The sequence below is a fragment of the Hyla sarda genome, chromosome 8, assembly GCF_029499605.1.
Source record: "Hyla sarda isolate aHylSar1 chromosome 8, aHylSar1.hap1, whole genome shotgun sequence".
Taxonomy (NCBI): Eukaryota; Metazoa; Chordata; class Amphibia; order Anura; family Hylidae; genus Hyla; species Hyla sarda.
Genome location: NC_079196.1, coordinates 127,472,931 through 127,496,055, shown reverse-complemented (window position 1 = coordinate 127,496,055; position 23,125 = coordinate 127,472,931). Strand labels below are relative to the sequence as shown.

The 23,125-nt window shown below is 45.5% G+C and overlaps 1 protein-coding gene across 5 annotated transcripts in view; it reads right to left on the bottom strand.

The window, feature by feature from the left end:
- The window catches only part of HIBCH (3-hydroxyisobutyryl-CoA hydrolase), a 392,003-nt gene extending 373,591 nt beyond the window's left edge, over window positions 1–18,412 (bottom strand). The window contains exons 1-2 of one of the 5 annotated variants that reach the window (XM_056535964.1): window positions 18,265–18,388; window positions 6,150–6,243 (exon numbers count right to left, since the gene is read on the bottom strand). Coding sequence is in view for 2 of the 5 variants with exons in the window: in XM_056535961.1 (XP_056391936.1) it covers window positions 18,265–18,284 (20 nt within the window). In the remaining 3 variants the exon portion in view is untranslated. Of the gene's footprint in view, window positions 1–6,149; window positions 6,244–18,264 lie in introns of all 5 variants that reach the window. The other 4 variants (XM_056535963.1, XM_056535961.1, XM_056535962.1 and 1 more) reach the window with 4 other exon arrangements.
- Between the last annotated feature and the right edge of the window lie 4,713 nt (window positions 18,413–23,125).

The following is a 23,125-nucleotide window of genomic DNA, read 5'->3' as shown; positions in this document are numbered from 1 at the left end:
CTGCGTCATTGTGACAGCCAATGACCGCCAAGCACAGGCGTATCACTTTACGATTGTGTGCGTGTGTGTGTGTATATATATATATATATATATATATATATATATACACACACACACACACACACACCTATATTAATGTGTGTATATATATATATATATATATATATATATATATATATATATATATACACAGTATATATTAGGAATGCATCGAAATTTAGGCCTTTTGGCCGTGAATAAAGTTTATTTTAAAAAAATGTTTACTTTATTCATGTAACTTCATGATTTTCTATTCCATACGGAGCTGAGGTTGCTTCACACTGGCTAATGCCATACATCACCGATCCGGGTGATGTCCGACATTAACCCTTTAGACGCCGCAATCAAAGTTGATTGTGATGTCTAAAATGGCCAAAATTAACCCCTTAACGACGAGCACCGTAAATGTACGTCCTGATGAGGTGGTACTTAACGCACCAGGACGTACATTTACGTCCTAAGCATAACCGCGAGCATCGGAGCGATGCTCGGATCATGCATGGCAGGTCCGGGCTGCTGATCGCAGCCAGGGACCCACCCGTAATGGCGGACACCCACAATCCCGTGGATGTCCGCCATTAACCCCTCAGATGCCGTGATCAATACAGATCACAGCATCTGCAGCATCGCGGTCACTAAATCGTGATCATCCAGCACGGCAGACGGAGGTCCCCTCACCTGGCTCCGCTGCCTTCCCGGCGTCTTCTGCTCTGATCTGCCTTCCCGCAGACCAGAGCAGAAGATGACCGATAACCCTGATCAGTGCTATGTCCTATATATAGCACTGAACAGGATTAGCAATCGAGTGATTGCTATAAATAGTCCCCTATGGGGACTATTAAAGTGTAAAAATAAAAGTAAAAAAAGTAAAAGTAAAAAAAATTAGAAAATCCCCCTCCCCCAATAAAAATGTAAATTGTCCCATTTTCCCTATTTCACCCCCAAAAAGTGTTAAAAAAATATTTTATATACATATTTGGTATCACCGCGTGCGTAAATATCTGAACTATTAAAATAAAATGTTAATGATACCATACGGTGAACCGTGTGCACGTAAAAATAAACAAAAAAAGGCCAAAATAGATGCTTTTTTATAACATTTTATTCCCCAAAAAAATTATAAAAAATGGATTAAAAGTTTTATATAAGCAAATATGGTGTCAATAAAAAGTACAGATCACGGCGCAAAAAATGAGCCATAATACTGCCGCTTATACGGAAAATGAAAAAGTTATGGGTCTTCAAAATAGGGGGATTTTAAACGTACTAATTTGGTTAAAAAGTTTGCGATTTTTTTTTAAGCGAAACAGTAATAGAAAAGTATGTTATCATGGGTATCATTTTAATCGTATTGACCCAAAGAATGAGGAACACGTCATTTTTACCGTAAATTGTATGGCGCGAAAACGAAACCTTCCAAAATTAGCAAAATTGCGGTTTTCTTTTTAATTTCACCACACAAATAGTATTTTTTGGGTTGCGCCATACATTTAATGGTAAAGTGAGTGATGGCATTACAACGGACAATTGGTCACGCAAAAAACAAACCCTCATACTAGTCTGTGGATGAAAATATAAAAGAGTTATGATTTTTTGAAGGCGAGGAGGAAAAAACAAAAATGTAAAAATTTAATTGTCTGCGTCCTTAAGGCCAAAATGGGCTGCGTCCTTAAGAGGTTAAAGGGGTTATCCAGGAAAAAATTTTTTTTTATATACATATATAATCAACTGGCTCCAGAAAGTTAAACAGATTTGTAAATTACTTCTATTAAAAAATCTTAAAGGGGTACGCCGGTGCTTACTTATCTTATCCCCTATCCAAAGGATAGGGGATAAGATGCCTGATCGCGGGAGTCTCGCATCTGGGGACGCCCGTGATCATGCGCGCGGCACCCCGATCGTAATCAGTCTCCGGAGCGTGTTCGCTCTGGGTCTGATTACAGTCGACCGCAGAGTCGGCGGCGTGTGACGTCACGCCCCCGTGTGACGTCACGCTCCGTCTCTCATTGCAAGCCTACGGGAGGGGGCGTGATAGCTATCTGGGGACTGATTACTATCGGGGTGCCGCGTGCATGATCGCGGGCGTCCCCAGCTGCGAGACTCCCGCGATCAGGCATCTTATCCCCTATCCTTTGGAGGAAATTGTTTTTGGGGGGCGTGTCCCATTTAGGAAGCCCCCATGGGGCTAGAACAGCAACCCTTTTGCTGTTCTAGCCCCATGGTGGCTTCCTAAATGAGACACGCCCCCCAAAAACTATTTCCGCAAAATTTGCTCTCCAAAATCCAATTGTCGCTCCTTCTCTTCTGAGCCCTGTAGTGCGCTCGCAGATCACTTTACATCCACATATGAATTATTTCCTCACTCGAGATTAATTGGTTTACAAATTTTGTGTCTCTTTTCCACCTTTTATCCCTTGTAAAAATGAAAAAAGTTGGGCTACAAGAACATGTTAGTATAAAAAAATGGTGATTTTTAATTTTCTTCTCCACTTTTCTGCTATTCCTGTGAAACACCTAAAGAGTTAAACTTTCTGAATGTCATTTTGAATACTTTGGTGCAGTATTCATAATGGGGTATTTCTATCATAAAGACCCTAAAATTCACTTCAAAACCGAACTGTCCCTGAAAAATTCCTATTTTTAAATTGCTGCTATAATTTGAAGCCCTCTGATGTCTTTAAAAAGTAAAAACATGTCAACTATATGATGTCAACCTAAAGTGATCATATTGCATATATGAATTAATATATAATTTATTTGGGATGTCCATTTTCCTTAAAAGCAGAGAGTTTCAAAGTTAGAAAATACAACATTTTCTAAATTTTCATGAAATTTTAGATTTTTCACCAAGAAATGATGCAAGTATCGATGAAAATGTACCACTATCTTAACCTGTTGGGGACGAAGGGCGTATCCATACGCCCGAGGGAATTTCGGTCCCCGCCGTGATTCACACTTGCGATTTGCGCCAATTCCGGGTCATACGGGTCTATGGTGACCCGGTGACCTGGAATATAAGGGGGATAGCGGTTGTCTAAGACACCTATGACCCTCCTGAAGGGATAGGAGTGAGGTGGCAGGGGTGCCACCCCTCCTAACCCTGCTATTGGTGGTCTAGACGCGACCACCAATAGCAGATCGGGGGCGGGGGGGGTTAACTTTTGTTTTCCCCGTCCTGCCCACCCACAATAGGCGGGGCAGGACGGGGAAACCGCCGGGGACCGGCGCCAAAGATCCACTTACCGATCCGGAGGCTGCGGGCGACGGAGATCGGCGGGCAGGGACTGAGATCAGCTGGCGGCGACGTCTTGCGGCAGAAGAGGACGGATCCTTGGATCCTACGGAAGCCGGTAAGTTGCCTAGCAACATCTGGAGGGCTACAGTCTGAGACCATTATACAGTGGTCTCTAACCTGTAGCCCTCCAGATGTTGCAAAACTACAACTCCCAGCATGCCCAGAAAGCTGTTTGGGCATGCTGGACTATGTAGTTTTGCAACAGCTGGAGGGCTACAGTTTGAGACTATTATACAGTGGTCTCTAAACTGTATCCCTCCAGATCTTGCAAAACTACAACTCCAAGCATGCCCAAACAGTTGTTTGCTGTCTAGGCATGCTGGGATTTGTAGTTTTGCAACATCTGGAGGGTCACAGTTTGGAGATCACTGTGCAGTGGTCTATAAACTGCAGCCCTCCAGATGTTGCAAAACTGCAAATCCCAGCATGCCCAAACAGCATGCTGGGAGTTGTAGTTAAGTACCTCCAGCTGTTGCATAACTACATCTCCCAGCATGCCCTTCAGCGATCAGTACATGCTGGGAGTTGTAGTTTTGCAACAGCTGGAGGCACACTGGTTGGAAAATACTGAGTTAGGTAACAGAACCTAACTGAAGGTTTTCCAACCAGTGTGCCACCAGCTGTTGCAAAAGTACATCTCCCAGCATGCACGGTCTGTCAGTACATGCTGGGAGTTGTAGTTTTGAAACAGCTGGAGGTTTGTCCCCCCCCCCCCCCCCCCCCCATGTGAACGTATAAGGTACATTCACACGGGCAGGTTTACAGTAAGTTTCCTGCTTCAAGTTTGGGCTGCGGCAAATTTTTCGCCACAGCGTAAACTCCTAGCGGGAAACTCACCGTAACACGCCAGTGCGAATGTACCCTAAAAACACTACACTACACTAACACAAAATAAAGGGTAAAACACTACATATACACCCCCTTACACTGCCCCCCCCCCCCCAATAAAAATGAAAAACGTATTGTATGGCAGTGTTCCCAAAACGGAGCATCCAGCTGTTGCAAAACAACAACTCCCAGCATTTCTGGACAGCCACTGACTGTCCAGGCATGCTGGGAGTTAAGCAACAGCTGGATGCACCCTGTTTGGGAATCACTGGCGTAGAATACCCCTATGTCCACCCCTAATTTAGTCCTCAAATGTGCATGGTGCTCTCTCATTTTGGAGCCCTGTCGTATTTCAAGGAAATAGTTTAGGGACACATATGGGGTATTTCCGTACTCCGGAGAAATTGCACTACAAATTTTGGGGGGCTTTTTCTCCTTTTACCCCTTATGAAAAGGAAAAGTTGGGGGTTACACCAGCCTGTTAGTGTAAAAAAAAATGAAAAAAATTACACCAACATGTTGGTGTTGCCCCATACTTTTTATTTTCACAAGCAGTAAAAGGAAAAAAAGACCCCCAAAATTTGTAACGCAATTTCTCCTGAGTACGGAAATACCCCATATGTGGGCGTAAAATGCTCTGCGGACGCACAACAATGCTCAGGATTGAGAGCGCACTATGTACATTTGAGGCCTAAATTGGTGATTTGCACAGGAGTGGCTGATTTTACAGCGGTTCTGACATAAACGCAAAAAAATAAATACGCACATGTGACCCCATTTTGGAAACTACACCCCTCACGGAACGTGACAAGGGGTATAGTGAGTCTTAACACCTCACAGGTGTTTGACGAATTTTCATTAAAATTGGATGGTAAAATGAAAAAAAAAAATTTTCACTAAAATGCTGGTAACCCTAAATTTTTCATGTTCACAAGGGAAAATAGGAAAAAAGCCCCCAAAATTTGTAACCCCATTTCTTCTGAGTAAGAAAATACCCCATATGTGGATGCAAAGTGCTCTGCAGGCAAACTACAATGCTCAGAAGAGAAGGAGCGCCATTGGGATTTTGAAGAGAAAATTTGTCCGGTATTGAAGGCCACGTGTGTTTACAAAGCCCCCATAGTGCCAGAACAATGGACCCCGCCACATGTGACCCCATTTTGGAAACTACACCCCTCACGTAATGTATTAAGGGGTGCAGTGAGCATTTACGCCCCACAGGTGTCTGACAGATTTTTGGAACAGTGGTCCGTGAAAATGAAAAATAACATTTTTCATTTGCACAGCCCACTTTTCCACAGATCTGTCAAACGCCAGTGGGGTGTAAATACTCACTGCACCCCTTATTAAATTCTGTGAGGGGTGTAGTTTACAAAATGGGGTCACGTGTGGAGGGGTCCACTGTTCTGCCACCACATGGCCCCTGACTACCATACTAAACTAATTCTCTTTTCAAAAGCTCAATGGTGCTCCTTCTCTTCTGAGCATTGTAGTTCACCCAAGAGCATTTTACGTCCTAACATGGGGTATTTCCATACTCAGAAGAGATGGGGTCACAAATTTTTGGGGGCATTTTCTCCCATTACCCTTTGTAAAAATGGTAAATTTGGGGGGAAAAAATGCACTTTAGTCAAAAATGTTTTTTTTTTCATTTACACATCCGATTTTAAAGGAGTAGTCCAGTGGTGAACCCAGTGGTGAACAACTTATCCCCTATCCTAAGGATAGGGGATAAGTTTGAGATCGCGGGGGGTCCGACCGCTGGGGCCCCCTGCGATCTCCTGTACGGAGCCCCGACAGCCCACGGGAAGGGGGCGTTTCGACCTCCGCACGAAGCGGCGCCCGGCACGCCCCCTCAATACAACTCTATGGCAGAGACGAAGCGCTGCCTTATGCAAACTCCGGCTCTGCCATAGAGATGTATTGAGGGGGCCCAAAATTAATTATCAGCCCAGCGCTGCGCGGTCCCCATCGGGGAACTACTCACCTGTCACCTGCAAAACTGCCCTCCGTGTCCTCCTGTTTGTTGCGGGCCGCAGGCGCTGAAACTCTATACTATACGCTTTATCACTATGCCCTGGCTGCAAAGATAAACAAAATAAACTTTAATGCACCTTCCTACATCGGCCTCACGCTCTTCCTGGGGACGGGAACGTCGGAGAGCCATCAGCCAATCACCGGCCATAGCGATGTTCAACCTCGGCCGGTGATAGGCTGAGCCCACTGTCATGTAAGAAGCCGGCTGGTATTGCCCGGTTTTCCCTTCCTAATACTTGTAGTGGAGGAAAATCAACAGAGGAAGCTTTTGACTTCATATCCCGTCCTCATATATTGTTGTAATACCCCAACCTCATATTCCGACCTCCTATCCTGACCTCCTATCCCGTCCTCCTATCCCGACCTCCTATCTCGACCTCCCATCCCGACCCCATGTCCAGTCCTCCTATCTCGACATCCTATCCAGACCTCCTATCTGGTCCTCATATCCCAACCTCATATACCGTCCTCCTATCTCAACCTCCTATCCCGACCTCATATGCCGACCTCATATCCCGTCCTCATATCCCGACCCCTAATATGTGTACCAAGTATTGAAATATCGCCAGCCTTACGGAAGTTATGTGGGAAAACACATTTCCCAGTGATTTGCATGGGACTTTAAACAAAAACTCTGACCCTAACAAATGGGGGTAGTTAAGGGTTAAATTAACTATCCTATATTTTAAGTAGACATATAAGTAACATGTGACCAAGTATTATTGAAATATCTCCAGCTGTTTGGAAGTTATGCAGTAACATATTTCACATAGACTTGTATTGGACTTTAAACGAAAACCCTGACCCTGGCAAAAGGGGGTGGGTAATGGTTAAATTACCTATCCTATGTTTGTTGTTGACATATAAGTAATGTGTGTGCCAAGTTTCCTGTTAATATCTTTAGCGGTTTGGACGTGATGCTGGAACATACACACACATTGAGTTTTATATGATATATATATATATATATATATATATATATACACACACACACAAACACACACATATATACATACATAATGAAGTCAGTGTGGAAATCACCTCCAGTGTGGAAGGTTGGGTGATTTGTACCCATTGATGTTAGATACACTAGAATGCTGTACATCTCTAAAGGCTGTGCTGGTGTCACTTTTTTCCGCAAATGAGGGGATATATAACGGAAGATATAATGTAGTATTATGGGTGGTGCAGATATGTGACATACAATTAAGAGATCGTGAACTTCCTGCCGAAAAGGTGCAATTCTGAGAAATGCCATAGACAAGGTATTGAGTCTGTACAACAATGTGCAAAAATAGATACAGTCTATCTGGCACTGCATACAATGAATTTAGCAGGATTGATAGTCTTGCAGCCTGCAATGCTCTAGTGGGAGTTGTGCAGTTGAGGTGGTGCCCTATCCTATATAGCAAAATCGCTTCCATACAATGTTTCCAAGAGAAAAGTAAGGATGGACCTCACCAAGCTTCTGCTGTATGAACGTTGCTTTTTATTTGTGATACTTAAAGTGCATGGTGCAGCTAGATCCTCAGTGGGCGGTAATGCCGGGACCTCTCCGCAGGACGGTGTAACACACCTCTCCCCTGTCCTGAGGAGAGGTCCCGGCGTTACCGCCCACTGCGGATCTAGCTGCACGATGGACTTTGTAAAGTATCACAAATAAAAAGCAACGTTCATACAGCAGAAGCTTGGTGAGTGCCATCCTTACTTTTCTCTTGGAATCAAGGTATTAAGTCTGCTTTGGGGAGATGGTATTTTTGACACATCTGTGGATAATCTAAGGAAGCTTAAAAACTAAATAAAACTAAAGATGAGATCAAAATTTCATACCTGGATTATTGGAGAGACTTGAGGTGATTTGGAGGTCAGTCACAGAGGCCTCAACTCTAAAGAACATGATGGTCCAGCACCACCCTGATTAAAGATCTAGATGGTACGTATAGTAGCGCTCCCTTGGAATAGTAGTGAGGGAATAATGCCCTTATAGCTGGCAGATATACTAATATGAATCCCTGTATGTCATATATTAGAAACAGATTTATACTAAATGGCAAAGAACGATATTGGCACTGTGTGGGACTTGTGTATTTATTGGTATATATAATGACAACACTAGTAGGCATACCGTGAGTGATAAAGGTTACAATAATAACCGTATATCCGGATTGGGCTTTGTTCCTCTCTCAAATTTTGCAGGCACTAAATGTGATAAAAAGTATAAAAGATTGTGAGATTATGAAATAGATACGTACCTTTATAGTATGTATAGTGAGCAATGTTCTGCAGTATAATGTAGTTTCACAAATGGTTATCGTGGATTTAAACGGCATAAGGCCTGTGTTAATTAATGGGTATTATTAGAATAAACAAAGTCACTATATCTTTGGCAAAATTCAATACTAATTAGGTATATGGCACCTACCATTAGAATTAGAAGTAATTCCTGTCACGATGCCGGCTGGCAGGAGGTGGATCCTCTGTGCCAGAGAGGGATTGGCGTGGACCGTGCTAGTGGACCGGTTCTAAGTCACTACTGGTTTTCACCAGAGCCCGCCGCAAAGCGGGATGGTCTTGCTGCGGCGGTAGTGACCAGGTCGTATCCACTAGCAACGGCTCAACCTCTCTGGCTGCTGAAGATAGGCGCGGTACAAGGAAGTAGACAGAAGCAAGGTCGGACGTAGCAGAAGGTCGGGGCAGGCAGCAAGGTTCGTAGTCAGGGTGGATAGCAGAAGTTCTGGTACACAGGCTTTGGACACACAAAACGCTTTCACTAGGCACAAGGGCAACAAGATCCGGCAAGGGAGTGCATGGGAGGAGGTCAGATATAGTCAGGGACCAGGTGGAAGCCAATTAAGCTAATTGGGCCAGGCACCAATCATTGGTGCACTGGCCCTTTAAGTCTCAGGGAGCTGGCGCGCGCGCGCCCTAGAGAGCGGAGCCGCGCGCGCCAGCACATGACAGCAGGGGACGGGAACGGGTAAGTGACCTGGGATGCGATTCGCGAGCGGGCGCGTCCCGCTGTGCGAATCGCATCCCCGACGGCCATGACAGTGCAGCGCTCCCGGTCAGCGGGACCAACCGGGGCGCTGCGGAGAGAGAGACGCCGTACGCGCTCCGGGGAGGAGCGGGGACCCGGAGCGCTAGGCGTAACAGTACCCCCCCCCCTTAGGTCTCCCCTTCTCTTTGTCCGGTAACTGCCCCCCCTGGGATGAGGACACCGGGAAAGGATGGAGGGATTCCTCAACGGCAGGCAGTACAGCAGGAGTGGGAATGGGGAGGGAGGGCAGAGGGCGAGGCCTGGCACGGGGCAGTGTGACACCAGGACGAGGGCCACGAGGAGGCACCGAGGCTTGACTGACTGGACTGGGAGGGGGGGGAGAGGCACTTCTTAAGGCGGGCAGAGTCCATAACGACCTTAGGGAGACCGGATACAGGAGGAACCACAGGGTCACGGCAGGGAGTACTGGGAACCGGTTTAAGGCAGTCCTTGAAGCAAGAGGTACCCCAGCTCTTGATCTCCCCTGAGGACCAATCCAGGGTTGGGGAATGGTGTTGAAGCCAGGGTAGTTCAAGGAGAATTTCAGAAGTGCAATTGGAGAGGACCAAAAACTCAATTTTCTCATGATGAGGTCCGATGCACATTAGGAGGGGCTCCGTGCGGAAACGCACGGTGCAATCCAACCTGGCTCCGTTGACCGCGGAAATGTGGAGTGGCTTGACAAGACGGGTCACCGGGATGCGGAATTTATTCACCAAGGACTCCCGAATAAAATTCCCAGAGGCACCAGAGTCCAGGCAGGCCACGGCTGAGAGGGAAGAGCTGGCTGAAGAAGAAATCCGTACAGGCACCGTGAGACGTGGAGAAGCCGACTTAGCATCAAGAGACGCCACACCCACGAGAGCTGGGTGCGAGCGTGCGTTTCCCAGACGTGGAGGACGGATAGGGCAATCCACCAAAAAATGTTCGGTACTGGCACAGTACAGACAAAGATTCTCTTCCTTACGGCGATTCCTCTCTTCCAGGGTCAGGCGAGACCGATCCACTTGCATGGCCTCCTCGGCGGGAGGCCTAGGCGCAGATTGCAATGGAGACTGTGGGAGAGGTGTCCAGAGATCTAAGTCTTTTTCCTGGCGGAGCTCTTGATGCCTCTCAGAAAAACGCATGTCAATGCGAGTGGCTAGATGAATGAGTTCATGCAGATTAGCAGGAGTATCTCGTGCGGCCAGAACATCTTTAATGTTGCTGGATAGGCCTTTTTTAAAGGTCGCGCAGAGGGCCTCATTATTCCAGGAAAGTTCAGAAGCAAGAGTACGGAATTGTATGGCGTACTCGCCAACGGAAGAATTACCCTGGACCAGGTTCAGCAGGGCAGTCTCAGCAGAAGAGGCTCGGGCAGGTTCCTCAAAGACACTTCGAATTTCCGAGAAGAAGGAGTGTACAGAGGCAGTGACGGGGTCATTGCGGTCCCAGAGCGGTGTGGCCCATGACAGGGCTTTTCCAGACAGAAGGCTGACTACGAAAGCCACCTTAGACCTTTCAGTGGGAAACTGGTCCGACATCATCTCCAAGTGCAGGGAACATTGCGAAAGAAAGCCACGGCAAAACTTAGAGTCCCCATTAAATTTGTCCGGCAAGGACAGGCGGAGGCTAGGAGTGGCCACTCGCTGCGGAAGGGGTGCAGGAGCTGGCGGAGGAGATGATTGCTGCTGAAGTTGCGACTGAAGTTGCTGCACAATGGTGGACACTTCCGACAGCTGGTGGGTTAGATGGGCGATCTGTCGGGATTGCTGGGCGACCACCGTGGTGATATCAGAGATATAAGGCAGAGGAACTTCAGCGGGATCCATGGCCGGATCTACTGTCACGATGCCGGCTGGCAGGAGGTGGATCCTCTGTGCCAGAGAGGGATTGGCGTGGACCGTGCTAGTGGACCGGTTCTAAGTCACTACTGGTTTTCACCAGAGCCCGCCGCAAAGCGGGATGGTCTTGCTGCGGCGGTAGTGACCAGGTCGTATCCACTAGCAACGGCTCAACCTCTCTGGCTGCTGAAGATAGGCGCGGTACAAGGGAGTAGACAGAAGCAAGGTCGGACGTAGCAGAAGGTCGGGGCAGGCAGCAAGGTTCGTAGTCAGGGTGGATAGCAGAAGTTCTGGTACACAGGCTTTGGACACACAAAACGCTTTCACTAGGCACAAGGGCAACAAGATCCGGCAAGGGAGTGCATGGGAGGAGGTCAGATATAGTCAGGGACCAGGTGGAAGCCAATTAAGCTAATTGGGCCAGGCACCAATCATTGGTGCACTGGCCCTTTAAGTCTCAGGGAGCTGGCGCGCGCGCGCCCTAGAGAGCGGAGCCGCGCGCGCCAGCACATGACAGCAGGGGACGGGAACGGGTAAGTGACCTGGGATGCGATTCGCGAGCGGGCGCGTCCCGCTGTGCGAATCGCATCCCCGACGGCCATGACAGTGCAGCGCTCCCGGTCAGCGGGACCGACCGGGGCGCTGCGGAGAGAGAGACGCCGTACGCGCTCCGGGGAGGAGCGGGGACCCGGAGCGCTAGGCGTAACAATTCCTAGTGATGTCACTACGATGTGATAGCTAGACCAAAAAACATCTGACACATTTTTGAGAGTAAACGGTGTTCTTTGTCTGGGATAATGTCTACAAACGTATGCTTATCTATCTAGCAGATGTAAATAGAAGTTAACACTGCAGGAACACTGGACCATTTTTGCAGAGCATTGTGCCTGTCAACAATTCAGCAGTTTTGCAATACAAGTTAAAATCATTACACCTGATTCTAATGGTAGGTGCCTTATCCCTAATTGGTACAGTATTTTGCCAACGATATAGTGACACAGTTTTTTTTCTAATAATACCCTTTAGTTAACCCTATACACCCTATAAGGGTACATCTCTACTTCTACACAGGCTTGGCTCTGAACCTGATATAATTATATCTTACAATCCTTTATACTTTTTATCACATTTAGTGCCTGCAAAATTTCAGAAAGAAACGAAACCCAATTCGGAAATAAGGTTATTATTGTAACCTTTATCACTCATAGTACGTTTAATAGTATTGGCATTATATATACCGATAAAGACAAGTTCCACACAGCGCCAATATTGTTCTTTGTCTTTTATAAAATAAAGATGCTGAGGGCATTTCTTGTTTACAAACCTCGGTTACATCTTTCATCTTGGAACCAGCTGGAGAAGATCTCTTTATCATCTGATCAAAGATCTCTCACATTGACTTCTATGCACCAATAATCATATGTAAGGACTTTCTAGTGTTATCCCATTAAAGGGGTATTCCAAGAAAAAACTTTTGAATATCTATCAACTGGCTCCAGAAAGTTAAACAGATTTGTAAATTACTTTTATTAAAAAATCTTAATCCTTTTAGTTCTTATGAGCTTCTGAAGTTAAGGTTGTTCTTTTCTGTCTAAGTCCTCTCTGATGACACGTGTCTCGTGAAACGCCCAGTTTAGAAGAGGTTTGCTATGGGGATTTGCTTCTAAACTGGGTATTTCCCAGGACACGTGTCATCAGAGAGGACTTAGACAGAAAAGAACAATTTTTCAAATCTGACCTGTCCCACTTTATGCTGTGGTAACTTCGGGATGCTTTAAACCATACCTGTCATATTACACAAAAAATAAAAATAAAATGTATATGTCACTTCGTACCTAATCCTGAACATATAATTGTTTTGTGTCTATGGCCTATATTTCTCTTACAAATTCCTTTCATCTGTTGCTCACTTGGTTTGCCATTCTGTGCTTTCTAGGGGGCATGTCCTCACTGTGCATGACTCATCTTACTCCCTGGGTCTATTCATCTAATCACTGTAGGCTGCTCTGTAACCCCCTCCTCCCTGCTGCAGTCTGATAGGACAGGAGTGAGCACAGAGGACCCACCCACACTTCCTGGACTTTGTCTATGTTTGTGGACAAAGATAATACTGTAGCCAGACAGAATTGTGTTCTGGATGGTATGGGGTGTTTTTAAAAGCCTTGAGTTCTATAAAAAGGAAATAACATTTTCTTATGGAGTATATTAACCCCTTAAGGACCAGGCTATTTTTCCTTTTTGCACTTTCGTTATTTCCTCCTCAACTTCTAAAAATCATAACACTTTCAATTTTGCACCTAAAGACCCATATGAGGGCGTTTTTTTGCACCACCAATTTCACTTTGTAATGACAACAATAATTTCACCACTAATTCTACAGCGAAACCAGCAAAAAAATAATTTGTGGGGCAAAATTGAAAACAAAATGCCATTTTGTAACTTTTGGGGGCTTCCGATTCTACGCAGTGCACTTTTCGGTAAAACTGACACCTTACCTTTATTCTGTGGGTCCATACGGTTAAAAGTATACCCAATTTATATAGGTTTTATTTTATTTTACTACCTAAAAAAAATTATAACCACATGCACCAAAATTTGTATGTTGAAAATTGTCATCTTCTGACCCCTATAACTTTTATATTTTTCTGTATACGGGGATGTGTGAATGCTCATTTTTTGTGCCGTCACCTGAAGTTTTTAACGGTACCATTTTTGTTTTGATGGGACTTTTTGATCGCTTTTTATACATTTTTTTTAGGGGATACAAAGGTACCTAAAATATGCAATTGTGGACTTTGGTATTCTTTTACATCTACGCCATTGACCGTGAGGTTGAATTAACATTATATTTTTATAGTTCGGACATTTACACACACGGCAATACCACATATGCTTATTTTTATTATGTTTACATATTTTTTATATGGAATTTGGGAAAAGGGGCATTTTTTATACTTTTTATTCAACTTGGCATGTCGGCTATTAACAGCAGCCCCCAGCTACAAAAATCAGCGTACGGAAATACCCCATATGTGGCCCTAAACTGTTTCCTGGAAATTTGACAGGGCTCCGAAGTGAGAGAGTGCCATGCGCATTTGAGGACTAAATTAGGGATTGCCTAGGGGTGGACATAGGGGTATTACATGCCAGTGATTCCCACACAGGGTGCCTCCAGCTGTTGCTAAACTCCCAGCATGCCTGGACAGTTTTGCAACAGCTGGAGGCTCCGTTTTGGAAACACTGCTGTGCAATACATTTTCATTTTTATTGGGAGGGACAGTGTAAGGGGGTTTATATTTAGTGTTTTACCCTTTATTATGTGTTAGTGTAGTGTTTTTAGGGTACATTCACACTAGCGGGTTACAGTGAGCTTACTGCTAGGAGTTTGCACTGCGGCAAAAAATTTGCCGCAGCTCATACTTGAAGCAGGAAACTTACTGTAAACCCGTCCGTGTGAATGTACCCTGTACGTTCACATGGGGGGGGGGGGGGCAAACCTCCAGCTGTTTCAAAACTACAACTCCCAGAATGCACTGACAGACCGTGCATGCTGGGAGTTGTACTTTTGCAACAGCTGGAGGCACACTGGTTGGAAAACCTTCTGTTAGGTTCTGTTACCTAACTCAGTATTTTCCAACCAGTGTGCCTCCAGCTGTTGCAAAACTACAACTCCCAGCATGTACTGATCGTTGAAGTGCATGCTGGGAGATGTAGTTACACAACTACAACTCCCAGCATGCTGAGACAGCTGTTTGCTGTTTGGGCATGCTGGGATTTGCAGTTTTGCAACATCTGGGAGGTCTACAGTTTAGAGACCACTGCACAGTGATTTCCAAACTGTGGACCTCCAGATGTTGCAAAACTACAAATCCCAGCATACCCAGACAGCAAATTGCTATATGGGCATGCTGGGAGTTGTAGTTTTGAAAGATCTAGAGGGACACAGTTCACAGCACAGTGATCTCCAAACTGTGACCCTCCAGCTGTTGCAAAACTACAAATCCCAGCATGACAGCTGTCTGGGCATGCTGGGAGTTGTAGTTTTGCAACATCCGGAGGGCAACAGTGTAGAGACCACTGTATAGTGGTCTCAAACTTTAGTCCCCTAGATGTTGCTAAGCAACGTACCGGCTTCTGTCGGATCCAGGGAGCCAACCGCACGACATGCCGCCCGCGCCGATCACCAACACCGATCGTCGCCCGCAGGGTATGTGGATCTTCAGCGCCAGTCCCCTCCGTTTCCCCGTCCTGTCCCCCCTATTGTGGGTGGGCAGAACGGGGAAAACGAAAGTTCCCCCCCCCCCCCCTGATCTGCTATTGGACGTCACTTCTAGACGCCCAATAGCAGGGATAGGAGGGGTGGCACCCCTGAGACCTCACTCCTATCCCTTCAGGGGGATTGTGGGTGTTTTGGACAACCGCGATCCCCCTTATTTTTAGGGTCACCATAGACCCGTAATGACCCAGAATTGCGCAAATTGCAAGTGTGAATTCACTTGCGATTTGCGCCGATCGCCGACATGGGGGGGTCTGATGACCCCCCTGGGCATTTGCGGGGGGGGCCTGCTGATCGATATCAGCAGTCACCCTGGTCCGGTCCCCGCCCGGCGGGGACCGAAATTCCCACGGGCGTACAGGTACGCCCTTGGTCCTTAAGTACCAGGGAGCAAAGGCGTACCTGTACGCCCTTGGTCCTTAACAGGTTAAAGGGGTACTCAGGTGGAAAACAAATTTTTTCAAATCAACTGGTGCCAGAAAGTTAAACAGATTTGTAAATTACTTCAATTTAAAAATCTTAATCCTTCCAGTACTTATCTGCAGCTGTATGCTACAGAGGAAATTGAATCATTCTTTTCAGTCTGACCACAATGCTCTCTGCCGACACCTCTGTCCATGGCAAAATTTGACCAGTTGTCCATAGCAACCAATAAGAATGTTTATTTTGTTTTTCAGAGGCCTTTTTAAAAATAAAAGAAGCAATCTGATTGGTTGGTATGGGCAACTGGTCAACTTTTCCTTTTCACAGGTATTGACAAGTCTTCTCCATAATTTTATTATCTACAGTACCCATTTAGATAAAATCCCACTGGTGAGGTGTACGCTTCAATATATCTGCCCTGCAGCTGCGGTGCATGCGTCTGAAGACTATGCCAGCTCTGAGCTGGCATAGTCTTCAGCTTCGGCATATGCCACTTCTCTGGTCTAAATCCATCAGGGAATGGGAAGCCACTGATTTACTCCTCCATTTTGATAAGCCCATCTACTCCTGTTTCCTTCCAGCTCTGTCTGCATGGCCAAAGCAGGCTTCCATAAAAAGTCTATGGGATTTTCTCCTGGTGCTTCTCCACCCTCATTCTAGCACCCAGACCCTCACCAATCACAACTTTTGACATTTCTCTACAACACATCAAAGTGACAAGTACACGGTAGGGATCGACTGATATTGATTTTTTAGGGCCAATACCGATAATCTGTGGAGGTTAGGGCAAATAGCGATAACTTATACCGATATTCCGGTATAAGTTATCGGCTATTTATCCCCCCCTCCCCCGCTGCAGATCATTGACCCCCGCTCCTCTCCCCCTGCCTGTCCGGGGGTCCTCCTGAGTCCTATCACCGCGACCGCACCACACACCCCACCGCGCCGCGCCGCACAGACCCCATTGCCTCCCCCATCCCCGGTTTTATAATTACCTGTTCCCGGGGCCCGGGGTCCACTCTATATCTGGCTCCAGTGGCATCCTCCTGAGCTGTCACTGTGCGCACTGACAATGACGTCGCGTTGAGGACGTCACTCGTCATTGCGCACAGCGTAACGCAGGACGCAGCAGGAGCCAGAAGTAGCGTGGACCCCGGCCCCGGGGAACAGGTAATTATAAAACTGGGGATGGGGGAGGCAACGGGGTCGGGGGAGGGTGCGACGTGGTGCGGTGGGTTGGTGGGGGGGGGCGGTCGCGGTGCGGTGGGGGGGGCTGCATGGTGGGGGCGGGGCATTATCTGCAAGGTAATTGCCGATAACGCCCAAATACGTTAGAAAATCCCATTATAGTCTATGGGATTTTTCTAATAGCTGTTTTAACCTGTTATCGCCCGTTATGTATAAAGTATACATTTGTGACGGTGCGATTGAACGGAAGAAATAGTGCATGCACTATTTCTCCCTTTACTATCTCCCGTTATGAATAACGGGCAATAACGGGTTAAAACAAATATTAGAAAAATCCCATAGACTATAATGGGATTTTCTAATGTATGTTAGGGATTTTCTAATGGCGGTTTAACCCTGCGATCGCCCGCTATTTTATAACGGGTCTTATATAAAGGGTACTTATTATAGTGTGAAAGCAGCCTAAGACACACATCAAAAACCAGGGTGAATTTCATAAAGGTCCAATCATTATATTCAGGATTCTAGAATCAGATTTGTCCATTCTTCTCTGACCCTCTACAGGTGTTTAATTATTACTGTGTACTAGGGATCGACCGATTATCGGTTTGGCCGATATTCACGAATTTGGGCGTGAATGGGCGGTTTAACCCCGAGATCACCCGCTATTTTATAACGGGTGTTATATAGCGGGTACTTTTCATAGTGTGAAAGCAGCCTAACATAATAAAGACAGGTTTATTCCTCAGCAGTGATTTGTAGATCTCTAAACTAATTGTTATTGTGGAGAATTGACAATAACACAACATATGTCATCTGAAACTACAGCTAGAAGAAGACATTTCTGCATCATGTCATGTGCTGAGAAACACTGGCTGTACCATCTATGTACCAGGGGGCCTCCAGCTGTTGCAAAACTACAACTCCCAGCATGCCCGGACAGCCAACGGCTGTCCGGGCATGCTGGGAGTTATAGTTTTGCAACAGCTGGAGGCCCCTGGTTGGAAAACATTGATGTAGATGAATGCCAAGTGGATAGAATAAAGGACCAAGGACACAATAACGAGTCCCTGCAGATCCCACACTACTGACATACTATAACACAACATGGTGAGGCTATATACTACAGATCTTACTGCTCCATTCAGGTTTGTCAAATCTGTATAAAATAGGATTTTATGGAAAAAATGTTCTTTAGACGAACTGCCATTCCACAGAGCAGACTGAACCCGTCACTCTATACCACCCAGGTGAGGATCACAAAACGCGCAACGTGGCATCACTTTACTCAACAATGCCACAGTATGTGTCAGCCTACCTGTACTGAGACCTCAACATTGCTTTACTGTGACAGATGTTTCAACCAGCCACGCTACAACCACTATGACATTGACGACAGCTAGATGCTATTTCCTAGTGTGCAGAAGGACCTTTCATGACGTCATGCCCATGTGACAAGCCTCGAGTGGGAGGAGCAAAGAGGCTCAAAGAGAATATGTGAAGTTGTGTGTTTTATTCCAGGGTTTGGAGTTGTGGAATAGCCCCAACAAGAGATGAGCCACTCTCTGGGTGCATTCTGAGGAGATGCCCTGCAGGACTACAGTCTAAGGGTGCATTCACACTGAGTAATTCTAGGGGAATTTACTGGAGTAATTCCTCTTGAATTCTCTGCTTCAAATTAAGTCACATCTCCTCTGCCCATTGACTTTAAAGGAGATGTCCGGTGCTCACTTTTCTTATTTTATCCGTTCCGGGCTGAAAAATAAAAGAAAAATTTTTTTCTCTTACCTGCCTAGGCTCCCCCGTTGCTTCAGTACAGGTGTTCGGTCCCCGGGCTGTATTCTTCTTACTTCCTGTTAGCCCGTCACTTTACACGGAGCTTCAACCTGTGATAGGCTGAAGCTCCGTGTTACATGCCGGGCTAACAGGAAGTAAGAAGAATACAGCCCGGGGACCGAACGCCTGTACCGGACCTCCGGGGGAGCGTAGGCAGGCAAGAGAAAGCTTTTTTTTTTTTTTTTTTTTGCAGCCCGGAACGGATACAATAAGAAAAGTGAGCACCGGACATGTCCTTTAAAAAAAAATTTCTGCTGTCCTGTTCACACTGTGGAAATTCTGCTAGTGGAGTTCCGACGCTGAATTCCGTTCCGCTTGAAGAAAGAGCATGTTCATTCTTCAAGTGGAATCCTCTAGCAAAAATCAATAGAAGTCAATGGTAAAATAAAAATTTGCACGGAATTCGCGCGGAAATGGCTGAAAAACCCTTCACTTCTTTCTCCCCCATTTCCGCGCGCAATTCCGTGCGAATTTCGCGCGGAAATAAAATTCTTTTTTCCGCCCATAAATTTTTCGGCGTGAATTGCTCTTGATTTGCTCAGTGTGAACGCACCCTAACTATCAGCCGGTTCCCCATCATCGGTCATGCTGTCACATGGTGTTTTCCAGCAGACAGTCTGTTTCAGTTGTTTGACAAAGAAAAAATATAAAACAGATTGGCAAATCAAGTAAGGTTTAAACTTGGCAGAGTGTTTAACTCCTTAAGGACACAGCCCATTATGACTTTAAAGGGGTACTCTGGTGATAAACATTTTGTTTTTTTAAATCAACTGGTGGCAGAAAGTTAAAGAGGTTTGTAAATTACTACCATTTAAAAATATTAATATCCTTCCAGTACTTATCAGCTGCTGTATGTTCCACAGGAAGTTCTTTTATTTTTTATTTCCTTTCAGTCTGACCACAGTGGTCTCTGCTGACACCTCTGTCCATGTCTGGAATTGTCCAGAGTAGGAGCAAATCCCCATAGCAAACCTCTCCTGCTCCGGACAGTCCCTGAAAAGGACAGAGGTTTCAGAGCACTGTGGTCTGACAGAAAGGAAATTCAAAAAGAAAAGAACTTCCCATGGAGCATACAGCAGCTGATAAATACTGGAAGGACTAAGAAAATCAACAACAAAAATTGTGCTCAATTTTTGTTGTTGATTTTCTTAGTCTGATTATCCGGGAATAACCAGGTCACATGCAGGCCGTGTAATTATTATATGCAAATTTCTATAATAAAGTACTGGAAGGATTAAGATTTTTAAATAGAAGTAATTTACAAATCTGTTCTTTCTTTCTGGCACCAGTTGATTTAAAACATTTTTTTTCCAGTGGAGTACCCCTTTAACCCCTTAGGGACTCAGTCTATTTTCACCTTAAAGGAAAACTGTCAGATATTTTCTCCCGCACTATCCACAGTACTGGTGGATAGTGCGGGAGACGCTGATTAAAACAAGCCCTACCTTACCTGCCCTGCCATTCGCCCGCAATTGTACTTTAATTCTATGTGTATATCTTGCTGTAACTGGCATTGGCGGGGCTTCTGCACTGACGTCAGTGCCACTTATGAATATTCATCCCTCCAGTTCTCCCTCTCTTCGCCGCTCCTAACTGGAGGGAGGGGGGATGAATATTCATAAGCGGCCCTGATGTCAGTGCAGAAGCCCCGCCCGTGCCAGTTACAACAAGATATACACATAGAATAAAAGTACAATTGCTGGCGAACGGCCTAGCCGATCCGGGTAAGGTAGAACTTGTTTTAATCAGCGTCTCCCACACTATCCACTAGTACTTTGGATAGTGAGGGAGAAAATATCTGACAATTTTCCTTTAACCCCTTAAGGACCCATGATGTACCAGTACGTCATGAGTCCGCTCCCGATATATAACGCGGGGCCACGGCGTGGCCCCGCATCATAGCGGGTCGGGCCCGGCCTCTAACAACGGGCGGGACCCGTGGCTAATAGCGCGCGGCATTGATCGCGGTGCCGCGCGCTATTAATCCTTTATACGCGGCATTCAACTTTCTAAAGCTGTTCAGGATAGCCGCGCCAAAATCGTGGCATCCCGAACAGCTTACAGGACAGCTAGAGGATCCCTACCTGCCTCCTCGCTGTCCGATCGCAGAATGACTGCTCAGTGCCTGAGATTCAGGCATGAGCAGTCAAGCGGCAGAATCATCGATCACTGGTTTACTATGAGAAACCAGTGATCAATGTAATAGATCAGTGTGTGCAGTGTTATAAGTCCCTATGGGAGCTATAACACTGCAAAAAAAAAGTGAATAAAGATCATTTAACCCCTTCCCTATTAAAAATTTGAATCACCCCCCTTTTTCCCCATAAAAAAAAAAACACACACAGTGTAAATAAAAACAAACATATATGGTATCGCCGCGTGCGGAAATGTTCGAATTATAAAAATATATCGTTAATTAAACCGCACGGTCAATGGCGTACGCCCAATTGTGCATTTTTGGTCACCTTTTATATCATGAAAAAATTAATAAAAAGCGATCAATAAGTCCTATCAATGCAAAAATGGTACCGCTAAAAACTTCAGATCACGGCGCAAAAAATGAGCCCTCATTCCGCACCATATGCGGAAAAATAAAAAAGTTATAGGGGTCAGAAGAGGATAATTTTAAACGTATTAATTTTCCTGCATGTAGTTATGATTTTTTCCAGAAGTACGACAAAATCAGTAGGGTATTATTTTAATCGTATGGACCTACAGAATAAACATAAGGTGTCATTTTTACTGAAAAATGCACTACGTAGAAACGGAAGCCCCCAAAAGTTACAAAACTGCGTTTTTTTTTTCAATTTTGTCTCACAATGATTTTTTTTTCCATTTCGCCGTAGATTTTTGGGCAAAATGACTGATGTCATTACAGAGTAGAATTGGTGGCGCAAAAAATAAGCCATCATATGGATTTGTAGGTGCAAAATTGAAAGAGTTATGATTTTTTAAAGGCAAGGAGGAAAAAACGAAAATGCAAAAACGGAAAAACCCTCGGTCCTTAAATTTTCGTTTTTTCATTTTTTGCTTTTTTCTCCTTCCTTTCTAAAAATCATAATGCTTTAAATTTTGCACCTACACACCCATATAAGGGCTTGTTTTTTGCCTCACCAATTGTACTTTGCAATGACATCACTTATTTTAGAAAATAACCTGCGGTGAAACAAAAAAATTTTTTATTTGTGGGGTGACATTTAAAAAAAAATGCAATTTTGTAACTTTTGGGGGCTCCTGTTTCTACACAGTACAATATTTGGTACAGTATCTTTATTCTGTAGGTCCATGCGGTTACAAGGATACACAATTTATGTAGGTTTTATTTTATTTTAATACTTTAAAAAATTTTAAACTAAATGCACCAAAATTTGTATGTTTAAAATTGGCATTTTATGACCCCTATAACTTTTTATTTTTCAGTGTACGGGGTGGCATGAGGGCTAATTTTTTGAGCGGTCATCTGAAGTTTTTATAGGATCCATTTTTGTTTTAATGGGACTTTTTGGTCGCTTTTTACTAATATTTTTATGGTAAATGAAGTGACCAAAAATTAACAATTTTGGACTTTTGTATTTTTAGAGATGAGTGAAAAATTCGATTAGGCAAATTCGCAGAATTTTTCGGAAAAATTTGTTTCGATACGAATTTATTCGCGGCAAAACTACCGTATTTTTCGTCATATAAGACACACTATTTCTTCCCCAAAACTGGGGGGGGAAAGTCGGTGCGTCTTATACGGCGAATACACCCCTATCGCGGCGGTCCCTGCGGCTATCAACGGCCGGGACCCGCGGCTAATACAGGACATCACCGATCGCGGTGATGCCCTGTATTAACCCTTCAGATGCAGCGATCAAAGCTGACCGCCGCGTCTGAAGGGAAAGTGACACTAACCTGGCTGTTCAGTTGGGCTGTTCGGGACCGCCGCGATTTCACCGTGGTGGTCCCGAACAGCCCGACTGAATAGCCGGGTTAGTGCTTACAGGACACCGGGAGGGACCTTACCTGCCTCCTCGGTGTCTTCTCCGTTCAGGGATCCCCTGTATGGCCGGCGCTCTCCTTCCTCGTCATCACGTCGTCGCGTACGTGCGTCAGCGTGCGCAACGACGTGATGGCGGCGATGGAGAGTGAGGATACCCGGCCAGCAGCAGAGACGTTCCGGAGCGACGGGGACACGGCGACAGCGATGGAGCGACATCCAGGGCAGTGGTGACGGGTCCGGAGCGGCGGGGACATGTGAGTATTACCTCCTATGCAGTGGTCTTCACCTTCAGATGTTGGCTGTCCAGGCATGCTGGGAGTTGTAGTTTTGCAACTTCTGGAGGTCCGCAGGTTGAAGACCA